The sequence below is a fragment of the Cryptomeria japonica genome, chromosome 10 (assembly GCF_030272615.1).
Source record: "Cryptomeria japonica chromosome 10, Sugi_1.0, whole genome shotgun sequence".
Classification (NCBI taxonomy): Eukaryota; Viridiplantae; Streptophyta; class Pinopsida; order Cupressales; family Cupressaceae; genus Cryptomeria; species Cryptomeria japonica.
Window position 1 is genome coordinate 421,672,210 of NC_081414.1, and position 19,668 is coordinate 421,691,877.

The 19,668-nt window shown below is 37.0% G+C and overlaps 1 protein-coding gene across 1 annotated transcript in view; it reads left to right on the top strand.

Moving 5' to 3' along the window:
- The first annotated feature begins 6,428 nt into the window (after positions 1-6,428).
- The window catches only part of LOC131859013 (uncharacterized), a 46,584-nt gene continuing 33,344 nt past the window's right edge, over positions 6,429-19,668 (top strand). Inside the window, exon 1 of the mRNA XM_059212525.1 lies at positions 6,429-6,660. Coding sequence (XP_059068508.1) covers positions 6,429-6,660 — 232 coding nt within the window. The remainder of the gene's footprint in view (positions 6,661-19,668) is intronic.

A 19,668-nucleotide genomic window follows, 5' to 3' on the forward strand; every position in this document is an offset into this window, starting at 1 on the left:
GTGCGACCGTTTCTCTTTATAATGGAAAAATGTGGTTTCAAAGATGTCATTGGTTCCCTACCCACACTCTAGGTCTAGGTTGTCATTGAGTACTTGTCATCAATCTTGATGAGATTCACCATGTCGTGTCGGTCGTCATGATTTGTGAGTATGTGGCATGGTGAGTTTAATTATTTAGTTTATTTAAAATTGTGGTTATTTATTATAGTAATAAATTAATTATTTAATTTATTTATTTGTGATTTATTAATTATAGTGATGGATTGATTGTTTAATTTATTTAATTTACGACAAATGATTTATGTGTTTGAGTAATCATTTAATAATAATTTATGATTTTATTAGTGGTAGCGTTATTTCAATTTATTAAGATTTAACGATTTTTTATTATTTAATTATTTCTCGCGATTGAATTTAAATTAACATTTATTTGGACTATTGAGGCTTTATTTAATATTTAATGTTTTCACTTGATTTGATTTATTGCATTTATTTAATTATTTCACTTTAATTACTTTTTTATTTAATGTGTATTTTAATTTTTTTTTTATCTATTATGAATTTTGAATATTTAAATAATTAACCCTTATGGGGTTATTTAATAAATTTAATTATTAGCGCTACTCTAAAATATTTGGAAGTAATAACAATAAAGGTAAATATTAAATAATTACCCTATCCATTATATTTAAATGTTTTAATAATATTTTGATTTTTATGATAATGAGAGTAATATATTTCTATTTTGACTTTCGAAATATCCCATCAAAAAACAATGGGAAAAAAAGATATTATTATGTTACTAAGTTGAAGAGGGAAATATTTTAAAATGAATTATTCCCATTGGTTGTTTTGATGGCTAGGGTTTTATTGTTTTTCCTCTGGCTTTTAATGCTTGTCGTGAAAGAATTTTGTCTTCTTCTGCACTTGGTCAATTTAGGGGATTTTGGCTTTGAAATTTTTGGTTTGGAGTTTTGATCTGGAAATGGGATTTTGTTGTTGCTAGAGGTAGTGGGCAAGGTCTCCATCAGAGGATTCTCTTCAATAACATAGGAAAGAGGTTGGCCTCTTGCTTCATTTTTTGTATTGCTCTCAGATCTTAATGTTTGTGTGTTTCCTCTGTGTCAGAGATTGCTTGTGAACTCAGGGTAGAATGTGTAGTTTATTTCTTATAATGTGATTTGCAAATAAATAAAGAAATGGGAAGTCTATTGTCATGTAATTACAATGTAAATTGTGTGAATACTTGTTGTCTAGAATCTATTATTGTAGAAATTTTAGACCACCATTGTCTTCCTTGAATCTGGTATTATATCTTTGGGCTTGAGAATTTTGTTGTCCAACCCCTCAGTCAATTCCTCCCTGCAATCCCAGAAGATGTCTTGTTGTCAAAAATGTTATTTTTATTTTGTTCAAGGCATGTTATTTTTCCACCACCCACTCTTGATGGGTTGCTGGCCTATTTATGCTGCCCCCTTGTTTCCTATTTTTTTTCCCCGCTATTTATAATACCCACATCGTAGGTTTGGTGCACAACACCACCCACAGGATGGTGGATGTTATTGCAACAACCCATGTCATGGTGGTGCATAGCACCACCCACGACATAATGGGTGCAACAACACCACCCATGTCGTGGTGGTGCATAGCAGCACTCATGGCATGGTGGGTGCAGCAACACCACCATGACATGGTGAGTGCTCAACACCACCCACGACATGGTGGGTGAAACAACACCACCAATGGTGTGGTGGGTGCACTGCACCACCCATGTAGTGGTGGGTGCACAACACAACAACACCACGATTCCTTGGTGCTGGGACGATTGTCTTCTACCACCACTTTGAATTCCATCTGTTGTTTGGATTCACCCATATCTGAATAGGGTGTGCTAAATTAAACACCCATTCGATGGGTTTGATACATTCACCATCTGTAATTAGTGTGTTGGGCAGGTTTGGGGAAAATATGTTCTTAGTAATTTGAATGTTGTATGTGTGTTTGGTTGTAGCTGGACATAAGTTCTTATATATTTCAGCATGATATTATGGTTTAGAATTCTTCTTCTTGAATCGAACCAGTTGTTGTATATGAATTTTATTGTGTTAGTGTCTTAGTGTGAGCTTTTATTGTTGTATGGAAGCACATCAACATGTCTTTAAGCTGTGATTCATTTAATATTTTCAAACTGAAGTGTGTATGTACAAAATCATTGTGGAGTCTAAGCATTGTTGGTTTACGAGTTCATACATTCAATTGTTATGTTTAGTTGCGAGTTTGGGGACGTCCACGAGTTATAGCGCGGGCTAAGCATAATGTAAACACTACCCCAAATTCTCTTATTGCTTTTCATTGTGCAAATAGTTTTGTAGTGTGTCTTGTTACATTTTGGTACCAGAGGCCATCTTGTATATGTTGTGTTTTAAATTGAATTTTAGTTCAGATTTGATGTCATTGTTGAATGCAAGATTTTGATGTTAATTAGAGTTGTCTTGTGATATTTTGCCATGAGAAGTTGATTTATTTACGCTGCTGATTTTATGACAGAAAGTGTGAAGACCTTGTTGGGTTGTCTGTTATTTGGTTGCAACAGTGCTATAACTTGGTTTATGTATTCTTTTAGTGAAGAGGCTCATCCATTTCTATATGTTGATGTTTAATCTTCTTGAGCATGTGTCTATGCATAGTTTGGTACTATATGGTCTCTTATTTCAGATTTACTTATTTAGCTTAGAGCCTCTTGTAATGTTGTTTATGGGTCCATGTAAATGGAGTGGGCTCCTTTGTGGCACCTGGAGTCATGAGAGATGGACTATCATGAGGTTCCTTGTAAGGATGGATGAAGTCCAAACCTCTTGGGTGTAATGGAGTTTACCTTGTTATAATCAAGTGATAACTAATTAATGAATGGGAATGGGTAGTTAGATAATTAAAAAGATAATAATTGATAGTGCCTCATGACTTGGTCCTAGGGAGGATGTTTTAGGTTGAGAATGAGAAGATCATGGAGATGGTAATCCAATCTCCCTTTTTCTCTTAAATGTTGAGATGGCTCCAGATGCCCTTAGGTGAGAGCCTTGTGTTTAGTATGGCATATGATGACACTCCCTTGTACATGTTTTTCCCTTATGTTTTGTTTTCGCATATATGTCATGATGATGTGTTGGCCTCCAGGAGTTTCTTGATTGTTGTGTGTAGTGGTGTTTATTTTATGTGTGTGGAAGTATTTTGGTCTTAAGCATCAACCGAGGAGTAGATTGTATGTTGGGACCTAGTGACATATCCTAGCTCGAGGGGTGGTTCCTTGTAGGTTCCACATTGGTCAGGTGGTTGGAGGTTTTTTCCATTGGGGTTTCTTCCCTTTTTGTTATTGTGCTTCTTATGCATGGACTTGGACTTCCTTCATGATGGATATGTATTCTATGGAGCATATTTATGTACTAAAACTTCATGTCATATGAGTTGTAATGCTATTTAATAGTGTAGAGACCATGTGGATTATGTAATAGTAGTATGTAGTGTATCCATGATTGCATAATGGACTTAGTCAACCAACAAAATTATCTTAGGATATTTTTTTGTATTGGTTCACATGTAATATTTATTTAGGTATGGTTATTCCACTTATTGGAAAGCATTGTAAACATGTGTAAAGAGAATAAACACTTGTGATGAGATTGTCACACCCATGTTGTAATGTAGTTAGTGAGTTGTATCTTTAAGTGTTCATAATTGAAATAGCCTTGAATCAACAACGTGAACATTTATGTGACATTATCATGATATGTAATGGATATACATATAGTTAGATCCATGTTGCAATGAAGAAAAGATGTATTTATTTACTTTCATCATGTTATGCTCAAAACAATGAAAGAACCTTTATATGGGAATGAGGTATTTTCATGTATATGTGGATGCAATATCCTTTTTGAAGGTTTTACAACTTGATTTGCGTATCAAACTCAGACAAGCACACAAATTTTAAAGATGAAATATTGTTCTCAAGCCAGAGTGCAAATGTTCAGGATGATATTTACAGCTCGCCTCCCGATGAATGTCTTGCCAACTAATTTGTAGCAATGAAGGTGTTGGAGTGTTTTGACATATTCCACACCTTGGTATCAGAGCATAACTCATGAGTTCCAAGCTCTACATTGGGTACTCTAGTTATGTGTGAGCCTATTATGCTAGTTAAATGTTTAACATGGGATAGCCTAGTAGTTTCATCCCTTGTATTTATTTGTTGTAGTTTCCTAGTTTAGTGGCTTATAGTATTCCCTTGTGTCTTGTCGAGTTAGGATACCTTCTAGGCACAGAGGGAATGGACCTAGATGTGGCCATGGCGATCGCATGGGGACTCATAGGAATTCTCGCCTTGAGCTTTCAGAGGAGTCACACCATAGTGAGCAGCACTAGGAGCAACCCAATGATGACGCGATACTGCACTTAGTGATGGTGTTGTAGGAGCTTCTTGGCCATTGAGGGCCAAGGTAGGAGGAGAATAGACAAGGTGAGGATAGATAGGAGGAGTCACACTAGTCTGAGCATCAGGAGGGAGAGTGCTCACGTTCTCCTAGTAGAAGAGTTGTTGATGATCAAGAGGAGATAGCGGCCAATCATATGAGGGAATTATTGAGAGCTCCTCCTCCCATCTTTGACAGTTTAGGTACCAGCATGGAGGAAAAGACTTGGCTATTAGACTTGAGTAGGTGTTTTGATATGCATCTATATAGCAGTAACACTAAGGCTAGGTGTGCCATTATCCACCTACATGACTTTGATTCCACATGGTGGCATACTGAGGAGAGGAAGCTACAACTCAAGATTACTACAGTTACATGGGAGTTATTCTTAGAGCGGTTTAGAGCCCGATTCCTTTTAGAGCACTGAAGGCAGCATAAGGCTAATGAGTTACATAACCTTAGGAAGAACAAGGTGATAGTAGATGAGTTTGAGTGGAAGTTCTTTGAGCTCAGGCAGTATGCAGGGATAGTAGAAGATGAGGTGATGCTCATATAACACTTTGTGTGGGGACTCAGAGACTACATTGGCAGAGAGGTTCGCATGCACGAACCTAAGACCTTAGAGAATGTCGTAGAGAAGGTGAGGATTTCCTAGGAGAATCACTCTTTGAGTACAGGAGGTGCTATAGGAGGGCAGGTAGCTAGTGCTCTAGTTATAGGTAAAACTGTTAGAGGTTCTCAACATTAGTCTGCGAGTGTGGCTAGGATCTGCCCCACCTCTTTCTTAGTAGCAAGTGGTTTAAGAGGAGACAGTCATAGGGTCAGAATTTTGTGAGAGGTGCTATATTTTTGGCTCATAGGAGTCACATTCATCAACAACATAATAGGAGACTCGCTTCTTCTCAGCCAACTCAAAGTTCACAACCAGCCTCTAGTATAGCCAGTGTTCAGCAGCCAAGTGCTACATCTAGGAGTAGGGTGCATGCTAGGAGAGGATGTTTCACATGTGGACAATAGGGACACATAGAAGTTCATTGTCCTTAGCATATATCACAGACATTAGGACAGTAGAGGGCAGCACCAGCAGAGCCCACTGTTGGAGATTCAGGTAGGTCTCACTGAGTATTTGCAGTGATAGATAACCATCAGGTCGAGCACCAGACCACAATTGTGGAGACATCCATCAGGTGTGATAGGTGGTATTCATTGTTCTATGTTATTTGATTCAAGAGCATCAGATTCATTATTTCTCCTTATTTAGTAGAGAGATGTGGGCTTGCTACGACAAAGTAGGATTATAGGTGGCAAGTAGAGCTAGCTATGAGATCCAGGGCCATAGTGGATTCCCTTGTGCTTATTTGTCCTCTAGTATTGAGAGATTTTCATACCCCAGTGGATCTACATATTATGCCTTTGGGTTCATATGATGTGTTTTTTGGCATGGATTGGCTTGGGTTACATTAGGCAGAGATAGATTATAGGAGCAAGAGGGTGCAGTGTGTAGATGACAACAAGAAGAGTGTGGAGATTGTAGGCATTCAGAGGCCTATCTCTCTTTGCATGATTTCCACCATGCAGATGAAGATATGTGCACCTAAGGGTTGTCATCTATTTGTAGTTAGGTTGAGGGATGAGGATGAGGAGAGTAGTACAGAGGAGTTATTGCAGCAACATCCTATCCTTCAGAAGTTTGTAGATGTTTTCCCTTGTGAGGTTCCAAGTATGCCCTCGCAACAAGATATAGACTTTAGGATTGATCTTGTGCCAGGAGCTGAGCCTATCTCTAGGGCTCCGTATAGGATGATCACTCAGGAGCTGAGTGAGCTGAGAGTGTAGCTTGAGGAGTTGTTAGAGAAGGGATTCATCCATCCTAGTGCATCCCCGTGGGGTTCACCGGTGTTATTTGTGAAGAAGAAGGATGGTTCTCTCCGATTGTGCATTGACTACAAACAACTGAATAAGATGACGGTGAAGAACAGGTATCCCTTGCCTTGGATAGATGACTTATTTGACCAGATTAAGGATGCAAAGGTCTTTTATGAAATTGACCTTAAGTCTGGATATCATCAATTGAGGATCCACGAGGCAAACATACACTTTACAACTTTTCACACTAGATATGGGCACTATGAGTTTACAGTTGTGCCATTCAGTCTCACGAATGCACCATCAGTCTTCATGAGCCTGATGAATGGTGTGTTCAAGACATACTTGGACAAATTTGTGCTAGTTTTATTGGATGACATTTTGATTTATTCCAGATTAGTGGAGGAGCATGAGGATCATGTTAGACAGGTCTTGCAGTGTCTTAGGGAGAATCAACTATACACCAATTTGGCTAAGTGTGATTTTTTCCAGTCAGAGGCCAGATACTTGGGCCATGTCATTTTTGGAGAGGGTATCACAGTTGATCCCTTAAATATTCAAGTGATAGTGGATTGGCTAGAACCCACTAACGTGGGTGAGGTGCGCAGTTTCATGGATTTAGCTAGTTATTACTGTAGATATGTGCAGGATTTCTCTTAGATTGCTCACCCCATTACTTCTCTTCATAGGAAAGGGAAGAAATTAATTTGGTCAGAGCATTGTGAGGAAACCTTCAAGACACTTAAGGACAAGTTGACCAGTGTATCGATTCTTGTAGTTCCAAATCTGTTAGGTGACTTTGTGGTGTGTACGGATGCTTTATTGGAGGGTCTAGGAGCAGTATTGATGCAGAATGCCAAGGTGATAGCCTATGAGTCACAGAAACTCAAAGATCATGAACTGAACCACCCCACTCATGATATCAAGTTAGCAGTAGTAGTACATGCATTGGTTCATTGGAGTCATTTTCTCTTAGGGCATCGGTTCGATCTACACATGGATCACTGTAGTTTATAGTATATATTTATGTAGCCGAATCTAAATACTAGACAGAGGAATTGGATGGAGTTCTTGTGTGAGTATGACTTCGAGGTGAAGTCATCTAGGGTAAGTAGAATGTGGTAGAAGATGTACTGAGCTGCAAGAGACATGCGATATCAGCAGTGACTTTGGAGGTGGATTTGAGGAGTCGCATTCTTAGTGCACTACCAATAGATACATGGTACCAGGAGGTTAGCTCAGATATAGCATCAAGTAGAGCCATGGAGGGAAGATATGCAAGTTATTCAGTGGACACAGATGGCATTATTAGACACATGGGACATATTTATGTTCCACCATCCGATGGACTTCAAAAATTGATCATGACAAAGGCCCATCGTGCACCTTAATCGGCACATCTTGGTGTCAAGAAGATGCACGCAGACTTGAGACAACTTTACTTTTGGGCAGGAATGAGGAGAGACATAGAAAATTTTATCTCATGTTGTCTTGAGTGTCAGTGAGTTAAGGTAGAGCACCAACATCTGGCAAGATTTTTGCAATCACATGCAGTCCTGAAGTGGAAATGAGACATCATTTCCATGGATTTTATAGTTGGATTACCTATATCTTCTCGTCAACATGATGCCATTATGGTCACCATTGATTGGTTGACCAAGGTTGCACACTTATCATGAGTTAGATCCTCATACATAGCAACCACAGTGGCACAAATTTTTGTCAGAGATATTGTCAGGTTGCATGGTATTCCATGTAAGATTATATCAGATAGAGATCCCGTGTTCACTTCTGCATCCTGGACAGCACTACAACATGATTTGGGGACTCAACTGAACTATAGTACAACTTATCACCCATAGATAGATGGTCAAATAGAGCAAGTGAATCAGGTTTTGGAGGATATGTTGAGGATGCATGTTATGGATTAGTAGTCCAGATGGGAGGATTACCTATACTTAGTGGAGTTTTCTTATAATAATGGATACCATAGCTCCATTGGTATGCCTCCCTACCAGGATTTATATGGGAGACTGTCTTGCACTCCTCTTAGTTGGGATAGGTTAGAGGACAGGGTACATATTGGCTCAGAGATGATATAGGATATGGAGGAGCATGTCTCTCGTATCAGAGAGCATTTGAAAACAACATAGGACAGACAAAATAAATATGTAGATGCTCAAAGAGTAAATAGACAGTTCTCAATTGGTGATAGGGTGTTATTGCAAGTTTGCCCATGAAAGATCGATTAAGGTTCTAAGTTGGCACCCCAATTAGTAGGACCATTTGAGATCTTGGAGAGGATTGGCCCTATAGCTTATCGCCTTGCATTGCCGCCTATCTTGTCTAGCATCCATGTTGTATTTCATGTATCTGTATTGAGACTATATCATCCTGACACATCACATGTTCTTGATTGGAATGCCTTGCAGGTTGATGATGGACAACTTTCTTTGGAGCTCGTATGTATTCTTCAGCGCAAAGAGATGTCCTTTAGAGGTTGGTTAATAGAGTAGGTAAGGGTCCAGTGGGACCCGAATGATGAAACATCAACTACTTGGGAGGATGCATCACAGATGAGAGAGTTGTACCCCTACTTGTTCTCAGGCTTCTAGGAGTAAGCCTAGGCAAGGGGGGGAGGATGTATTGCCCACCCTTGAGAAAACTCTTGTTTCATTTTGGATTGACTTGATCATACCTTTATTTTATGTGATGGATATGCTAGATATGACTTGACTTATGTGATGCATTATATTGATTATGACTATTTACGTTTCTTAGTTGATGATTTTGATGATAGACATTACATGATCTCATACTATATGATGTTATTGACTATGCTCATGATTAGTTATGCCTTCTACATGGTTAGATGTTTATTATGATGTTAATCGTTAAATGTATTATATCATGATAGATGCATGGATGGTTATTAATAGAATTTGGATTATCATGTGCTTTGATAGAATTTATGGATTATGCCTCATTTTGGAATGGACATACTAACCCTAGTTTTGATTTGCTTGTGATGCGATGTTTTTTGAGTTATGTGTTCACTTTATGGATATTGTTTGGCTATCTTCGTGGGGAATCAACGTCACATAACTCATTCCAAGTGGATGTGTCATTGTGACATTCTCCCACTTTCTTGTTATATATATATATATATATATATGCACATGTATCTTCATTGTGGTTGCAGCGTTGTAGGTACTAAGACACTCATTCCTCTCAGGAAACTAGGTGTGAGCTCCCCCAACTTTACAGGTGCGAGCATGTCGATTCCTAATGGCAAAACGTGGTTTCAAAGATGTCGTTGGTTCCCTACCAACACTCTAGGTCTAGGTTGTCATTGAGTACTTGTCATCAATCTTGGCAACATTTGCCATGTCGTGTCGATCATCATGATTTGTGAGTATGTGGCATGGTGAGTTTAATTATTTAATTTATTTAAAATTGTGGTTATTGATTATAGTAATAGATTAATTATTTAATCTATTTAATCACAATTTATTGATTATAGTGATGGATTGATTGTTTAATTTATTTAATTTGTGATAAATGATTTATCGTGTTTGAGTAAACATTTAATAATAATTTATGATTTTATTAGTGGTAGCATTATTTTAATTTATTAAGATTTAACGATTTGTGATTATTTAATTATTTCTCGCGATTGAATTTAAATTAACATTTATATGGACTATTGAGGATTTGTTTAATATTTAATGTTTTCAGTTGATTTAATTTATTGTATTTATTTAATTATTTCTCTTTAATTACTTTATTTATTTAATGTCAATTTTAATATTAATTTATCTATTATGAGTTTTGATAATTTAAATAATTAACCCTTATGAGGTTATTTAATAATTTTAATTATTAGTGCTATTAAAAAATATTTGGAAGTAATAATAATAAAGGTAAATATTAAATAATTACCCTATACATTATATTATAATGTTTTAATAATATTTTGATTTTTATAATTATGAGAGTAATATTTTTCTATTTTGAATTTCAAAATATCCCATCAAAAAACAATTGAAAAAAAATAAATTTATTATGTTACTAAGCTGAAGAGGGAAATATTTTAAAATGAAATATTCCCATTGGTTGTTTTGATTGCAAGGGTTTCATTATTTTTCCTCTGGCTTTTTATGCTTGTCATGAAATCATTTTGTCTTCTTTGACACTCATCTTTCTTTGGCACTCATCTTTCTTCTACACTTGGTCAATTTTGGGGATTTTGGCTCTGCAATTTGTGGTTTGGAGTTTTGATCTAGAATTGGGATTGTGTTGTTGCTGGAGGTAGTGGGAAATCTCTCTATCAGAGGTTTCTCTTCCATAACACAGGAAATAGCTTGGCCTCTTGCTTCCTTTTTCGTATTGCTCTCAGATCTTAATGTTTGTGTGTTTCCTCTGTGTCAGAGATTGCTTGTGAACTCAGGGTAGAATGTGTAGTTTATTTCTTATAATGTGATTTGCAAATAAATAAAGAAATGGGAATTCTATTGTTATATAATTTCAATGTAAATTGTGAACACTTGTCTGGAATCTATTATTGTAGAAATTTCAGACCACCATTGTCTTCCTTGAATCTGGTATTATATCTCTACCTGAGAATTTTGTTGTCCAAACCCTCATTCAATTCCTGCTTGCAATCCTAGAAGATGTTTTGTTGTTAAAAATGTTATTGTTATTTTGTCCGGGGCATGTTATTTTTCCAGCACCCACTTTCGATGGGTTGCAGGCCTGTTTATGCCACCCCCTTGTTTCCTATTTTTTCCCCTATTGTTAATAATACCCACATCATGGGTCTAGTGCATAACACCACCCACGACATGGTGGATGCTATTGCAACCACCCATGTTGTGGTGGTGCATAAAACCATCCACAACATAATGGGTGCAACAACACCACCCATGTCGTGGTGGTGCATAGCACCCCTCATGACATAGTGGGTGCACTGCACCACCCATGTCATGGTGGCGCATAGAACCACTCATGACATGGTGGGTGCAACAGTAGCACCATGATGTGGTGAGTGCTCAACACCACCCACGACATGGTGGGTGCAATTGCACCACCCATGTCGTGGTAGGTTCACAACACAACAACACCATGCTTCCTTGGTGTTGGGACGACTATCTTCTACCGCCACTTCGCAAGATATCATGGGTCTAGTGCACAACACCACCCACAACATGGTGGATGCTATTGCAACCACCCATGTCATGGTGGTGCATAGCACCACCCACAACATAATGGGTGCAATAACACCACCCATGTCATGGTGGTGCATAGCACCACTCATGGCATGGTGGGTGCACTGCACCACCCATGTCATGGTGGTGCATAGAACCACTCATGGCATGGTGGGTGCAGTAGCAACACCATGATGTGGTGAGTTCTTAGCACCACCCATGACATGGTGGGTGCAACAACACCAACAATGGTGTGGTGGGTGCACTGCATCACCCATGTTGTGGTGGGTGTACAACACAACAACACCATGATTCCTTGGTGTTGGGATAGTTGTCTTCTACCGCCACTTCGAATGCCATCTGTAATTAGTGTGCTAGGCAGTTTTTTTGAAAATATGCGCTTAGTAATTCAAATGTTGTATGTGTGTTTGGTTGTAGCTAGACATAAGGTCTTTTTTATTTCAGCATGATATTATGGTTTGGAATTCTTCCTCTTGAATCGAACTAGTTGTTGTATACGAATTTTATTATGTTAGTGTCTTATTGTGAGATTTTATTATTGTATGGCAGCACATCAACGTGTCTTTAAGATGCAATTCATTTAATATTTTCAAACTGAAGTGTGTATGTACAAAATCATTGTGGATTCTAAGCATTGTTGGTGTATGAGTTCATACATTCAATTGTTAAGTTTAGCTGTGAGTTTGGGGAAGTTCGCGAGTTATAGCATGGGATAAGTGTAATATAAACACTGCCCCAACTTCTCTTATTGCTTTTCATTGTGAAAATAGTTTTGTAGTGTGTCTTGTTACATTTTGTTATTGGACGTTGTCTTGTATTTGCTGCGTTTTAAATGTAATTTTAGTTCAAATTTGATGCCATTGTCAAATGCAATATTTTGTTGTTAATTAGAGTTGTCTCATGATGCCATGAGAAGTTGATTTATTTATGTTGATGATTTTACGACAGCAAGTGTGAAGACCTTGTTGGGTTGTCTTTTATTTGGTTGCAGCCGTGTTGTAACTTGGTTTATGTATTGTTTTGGTCAAGAGGCTCGTCCATTCCTATATGTTGATGTTTAATCTTCTTGAGCATGTGCCTATGCATGGTTTGGCACTATATGGTGTCTTATTTCAGATTTACTTATTTAACTTAGAGCCTCTTGGAATGTTGTTTCTGGGTCCATGTAAAGGAAGTGGGGTCCTTTGCGGCACCCGGGGTCATGAGAGATGGAATATCATGAGGTTCCTTGTAAGGATGCATGAAGTCTAGACTTCTTGGGCGTAAGGGAGTTTACCTTGTTATAATCAAGTGATAACTAATTAATGAATGGGAATGGGTAGTTAGATAATTAAAAAGATAATAATTGATAGTTCCTCATGACTCAGTTCTAGGGAGGATGTTTTAGGTTGAGCGTGAGAAGACCGTGGAGATGTTAAGCCAATCTCCCTTGGTCTGTCAAAGGTTGAGATGGCTCCGCATGCCCTTAGGCAAGATACTTGTGTTTAGTATGACATGTGATGACACTCCCTCGTACATGTGTTTCCCTTAAGTTTTTCTTTTGCATTTATGTCATGATGATGTGTTGGCCTCCAAGAGTTTCTTGATTCTTATGTGCAGTGGTGTTTGGTTTATGTGTGTGGAATTATTTTGGTCTTAAGCATAAACCTAGGAGTAGAGTGTATGTTGGGATCTAGCGACATCTCCTAGCTCGGGGGGTGGTTCCTTGTAGGTTCCACATTGGCTGGGTGGTTGGATCTTTTTGCCATTGGTGTTTCTTCCCTTTTTGTTATTGTTCTTCTTATGCATGGACTTGGACTTCCTTCATGATGGCTATGGATTCTATGGACCAGATTTATGTACTAAAACTTCATGTCATATTAGTTGTAATGTTATGTAATATTGTACAGACATTTGAAAGGATGAGTAAATCTCATGATCATGTGGATTATGTAATAGTAGTATGTAGTGTATCCATGATTGCATATTGGACTTATTCAACCAATGAAATTCTCTTAGGATATTGTTTTTTATTGGTTCACATGTAATATTTATCTAGGTACGGTTATTCCACTTATTGGAAAGCATTGTAAAAATGTGTAAAGAGCATAAACACTTATGATGAGATTGCCATACCCATGTTGTAATGTAGTTAGTGAGTTGTATCTTTAAGTGTTCATAATTGAAATAGCCTTGAATCACCAATGTGAACATTTATGTGATATTATCATGATATTTAATGGATATACATATAGTTAGATCCATGTTGCAATGAAGAAAAGATGCATTTGTTTACATTCATCATGTTATGCTCAAAACAATGAAATGAACCTTTATATGGGAATGAGTTATTTTCATGTATATGTGGATGCAATATAATTAGATGTTAGATATTGTCTATGAAACTCTAAACTTGTGTAATGACTATTAAACAAGACCTTATCAAGCCATTAAAGATAGAGGTAGAAAACATGACATACACAATTAAGACATTAGTTAGCATCATAGAAACTAAATTATCCAAGAGGTTGAAAATAATAATACTTAGAAGAGTAATTACATGAGGGAACATAAATAGATATGTATGCATTAGTAAGATGGCTGCAATAAATCAATTAATGTGTAGACCTTGTTAATGATCATAAGGAAGCTTAGGTAAGCTAGTATGCATGCATTCTATGGAAGCAATAGATTGAATGGCATATAGGTAATGTATTATGTGAATGGGAAACAATAGTATAGTTAACATCATAGTAGTACTAGGTTGTATGGCATTTAAGTGATGCACTTGCATGGTGGCAGTGATAGAAACATTATGATAATGGTAGTAGGATCTCTTCCTTAGCATGTTAAGGCGTAAGCATTTTATAGCATGCATGTGTAGAATGATTGATTATTATGCATTGCCTTGTGTGATAGGTCATCTAGTTGGATGCATTATAATCATGGGTGGTGAAATGATCATGTAAGCATAAGGATATGTAATCATAAGTAATATGCATATGATAGAAGCTTCTCATTTATTTGTCATGCACTAGGAAGGATATGTAGTATCAATGTAGTAGGTATGTCAAGGTATGTTGAGAGCATTATGTATATATATGTAATCTTATAAGATGGTAGAATGCATTAAGAGATTTGAGGGAAGCCTAAGTAGCATTTTCTTATATAAAGGTATTATGGTGGTTAGGTGCATATGCATAATTGTAGTGTCATAAAATTGTGACCCCTGCAATTTTAACCATGTTTGGGGTCCTCACCTTGGCGACGACATCTCCTTCCCTAACTGGGACCTATTTTTGCATTTCCAACCCTTCTCTCTTCCTCCTTCATGTCTTGTGTCTTCTTTAGACCCTGTTTGGGCCCCAAAATATGGTAGGACAAGGGCGTGGCACCCTTGGCCCCCTAGGACAAGGGTGTGACACCGTTGTCCTCACCCCTTAGTGTGGCCCTATGTTTGGTCTGCCCGATCTCCTATGCATTTCTTGTCTTTGGTGTTTGTTATTCCTCTTTGTTGGCCTTCGATGGTTGAAAGTTAATCCTTGAGGCATGTATAAAAGGGAATTCAATACCCTCATTCAAGGATGGATAGAGAGAATAATGAGAAGATACAAGATTTCAAGGTCATCATCAAGCATTCAAGCATTCAAGTCTTCTTCATTCATGCATTGGATAAACATTACAACATTCATTTGCAAGCATGTGTGTGTGTTAGGGTTTTGTCATGTTACATGCCATTTCATACAACATTTGTGGTTACATTCAAGAAGCAAAGTAATCATTATTAACAAGTTGTAGATCTACAAGGTATACATCTCCATTGTTTATATTCAAGCATTTGTAATTACTTTCTTTCTAGGTTGATTCCTCAATCATGGTTTGACTGAGGCAAGCCCCTATCCACAACCCCCCTTTCTTCTCTTTTCTGTGTGTAGGTTGTAGGTGCACAACTGTAATTACAAGTTTAGGCTTCATTTGCAGAGATAGAAGAATCCTTTTTGTTTCATAGATTTTGTGGGGGACCATGTACATTCCCGCCATGGTCCCAATGACTTTTCTCAAAATTTACAGGGTCAATTTGCATCGGTCTAATTAGCTCAGATCCAAAGTTACAATGCAATCCTGAACCGGTAGCTACTCATTTCACTCATTTCCTCTCTCTTTTCCACATAGTCAGCTTTCTTATTTACAAAAGAGGGTAAATCACACTTCAACCACTTGCAATGCACTCAGAATTCACATCCTTGTTTCCCATGGAAGTGAAATTCATCCTAGTGGTTTCCTTTCTCTCTCCTAGGTGGGGAGTCACTAGGATCCAATTTTCCACTTTACATTTTGGTGAGCCCGATATCTTACACATTAATTCTAATTTGTCATTATTAGATCTGATTAATTGTAGTTTGAATTTCAAATTTTCATTTTCAAGTTTGATTTATTTGCAAATTTTAGAGGCTAATTGCCTAAAAACCCTAATTTTTCATTTTGAGAAAATTAAGCTTGTTAAGTGAAAAATTGTAATTGCTTATTTCAGATCTGATTTCTATTTCAAAATTTCAATTCATATCTATTTCTTTATTCTAAAAAATTAGTGGTTAAATCATAAAACCCTAATTTTTAGATTCTTCTATTTTCAATCTTTGACTGCGAGTTTGACCGATCTAGACATCTCCAAATCGGCCATTTTTTTAGATTCTGCATTAAAATCATAATCTCTATCATCTCTAAAAATTTCAAAAAAAGTTGGTTGGACCGTGTGCGTTCCCGCCACGGTCCTCGACTTTTTTCCTGAAATTTTGGGATACAAAATTGACTGTATTTTTCTGCTCAAATCTAGAAAATCAATGTACTTTATCAATTTTAACACTCTCTAAGGTTCAACACAAATTCAAAATTCATCAAATCCAAATCTTAAAATTAATTTCCATAAAAATGTCCTAATTTTAGATCTTCTTTTCCAGCAAATTCAAATTTTCACCTTAAGAGACTTTTAATGGAAATTAATAAAATAGATTTACTTTCTCTCTCACATGTGATTACATTAATTTTTGCATATATTTATCATATTTCGGATAAGGGTTTCTTCCATTTTTTGTTGCTTCTCTTTCTTCATAGCACTTCGTCCTATTGTGTTATTAAGATTTCCAAAATATTTTCTTTAGATCTCAAAGCTTCCATGTATCATTTATGTTGCATTATGGTGATGTTATTAAAAAAATTCATTTCCTATGTTAATCACCTTGAAGCTTTTGTAGATCTTAAACCTAGAGATCCTAACCCTTGTACCTCTCCTAGGTTTTCTTGTGTGAAAGAAATGAGATCTAATATGGATCTTTCTACAAAAGAGTAAGCATTGGAAAGTAATATGGATCCATCTTCTTCTTTTACACACACCCTTGAGAAAAGAGGGCAATATGAAAACATCAACATTCTTACATCTTTAGATCCTCCTTATTCTCTTAGGACCTATCTTCAACATAAAAGTCTATGTAAAGAGGAAGATGCCATGCATTTTATGTTGGCCATTTGGTTGAATTGATTATGTGTTGCATTGATGTTTTATAATTGATGTCAACACTAGTTGTTTGGATGCTTTATCGGCACCCTTCTGGTCTCGGTAGGTTGAGTAGTTTTTGGTTAACTTGGATCCGACATGATCTAGTTGACTCCAGTATAATTTGGTGATGGAATTGGCTTGTTCATGATACTCATACTCATATTTGGTCAGTTATTTTTTCTTTGGTGATTGGATGCTATCCTGCTGAGAAGATTGGTTTCTAGTTCTAGCGAGGGTTTCACCAACAGAGCTTTTGGTGGAGATCTTTGATGCATTGCATAATTGGTGTTGGTGCATCTTATGATGGAGTTTTAGGATTCTCTTGGTGATCATGTTCGAGACTTGGCATTTGGAGATCATTGCTGAAGCATGTGGACCTATACTTGGTCCCGGTTGATCTAGGTTATGGACCGACATTAATGAAAAGTGTGGATAGGACCTATTATTGTATTTCCAGGATGTCTTATGTGTTGGATATTATTTGTTTTGGTCTAAGGTCGACATGGTTTGTAATTATGCAATTGATTTATTGTCTGGTAGCCGACTTGATTGTTTATGGTCGAGGGTTTGTATAAATAAGATGTAAGATCTCATTGTAGATCATCATGGTTATTGTAAGAGGTCATGGTCAAGGAATGTAATGTGTGAATAATGTAATATCATTCAGGAAGAGGAGTTGGTCGATCATTGGAGATTGAATTGGGTTTGTGTAAGAGGATTTAGTCCTCTAGTATTGAGCTTAACCAGAACTGTACTCTGGCATAGGAGATGCTATCTTTTGCAATTCAACACTTCTTTGGATTGTAGTCTGGATTTGTATGTAGTTAGTGAGACTCCTTTTGTCGTGAGCGTTTCTGCTCTAGGCTGTTGACCTTACTGCAAGTGTAGGCCCCTTTATTTTAATTCACATACTTACTGCAAAAGTAATATCTGACTGTGGGTAGGCTTCCCACCATGGTTTTTCCCTTTATTGGGTTTTCCACATACAAATCTTGGTGTTGTGTGGATGGATTTTATTCTATGATTATTATTTATGGTTAATTATATTAACTAGTATTCCAGTATTATTGTTTTGGGTTCTGGTATTAAAGTTTAAATTGCTAATGCTTCGATAATCTATGACAACTGATTCACCCCCCTCTCAGTTGTCTTCCGGTTATCTGAACTATCTAACAATTGGTATTAGAGATTTGGTCCTCTCTATAGAAAGCTTAACCACTTGAGGAAGATCCTATGGTGACTAATAGTTCAAGTTCATCCAGTTCTTTTGGAGATATCTTTTGAAGGGATATACTGAGGCTTGAAGGAACAAATTATATAGTATGGAAGATTCAAATGGAGACTCATTTGAGATGTCTTGGCAAGGAGATTTAGGAGATCACACAGAATGGTGTCACACCCTATAATTTGGGATCTTGCAATCCTCCTCCGGAAAACCTAGACAAGGAGCTTGAGAATGTTTGTAGAGCAAGAGAAGCCCTCTTGTGTGCACTTTTTGATCAAAAAATAATGGTATTAACAAACAAATCATCTGGAAAGGCTATATGGGATAAGTTGCAAAGTCTTAATGAAGGTGACCCTATAGTGAATATTGTTAAACTTGATGGTTACCAGGTGAGATATGAAAACCTGAAGATGGAAGAAGATGAAAGGATTACTGCATTCATGGAAAGGGTAAATGAGATTGTTATGGGAATTCAATGTTGTGGTGGAACTCTAAATGAAGATGAAATTGTTTCTAAAGTCCTGAGAGCCCTACCACCAGCTTACAAAATGAAGGCTACTACTATTAATGAGTTGAGAACAATGACTAATACATCTGTCAATAGAGATACTTGGTTGGGAAACTATCTGCTTTTGAGCTTGAGGAATTTGGATCTTCTGGAGCTGTGAAGAATGAACATGCTTTTCATGCATCTACATCTACAACCGATAAGCAAGACTGGAAATCTCTATATGCAAAAGAACTAGAAGATATGAAGAGAGAAGATGATGAGTTTGAGCAACTTGAAGCACTATTTACTAGAAGAGTACTGAAAGGACCGGGAAGAATTAAGTATGAAGGAAAAACACCTCTTAAATGTTTTGCATGTAATAAGATTGGTCATTTTTCATCTAGATGTCCTGAAAGGAATTCAAGATTTGAAGAAAGAGTTAAAAGATCATTTAGGCCTAACCATGGATATCAGAACAAGTATAGATTCAAAAAAATAGAGACAAATCATGCTACATAGCATATGAGGAAGGCATTACTGATTCAGATGATGAACCGATAGAAGACTCTGCTAGTGGATCTGGCAATGGGAAAGAATGGGTATTCTTGGCTATCAAGGAAGATGATCTGGCACTAGAAGAGAATGTACCTAAGGAGAAGGAACTTGCTGCTAAAATTGAGGATAAGGATGAATGGGTAATTGATAGTGGTTGTTCACATCATATGACTGGAGATAAAGGGAAGTTTCTATCTTTGCAAGAATTTGATGGTGGACTAGTTAGATTTGGAGATGATAGGCATGTATGATCAAAGGAAAAGGAACAATATCATTGGATGGTAAGAAAAACACTGACAATATTT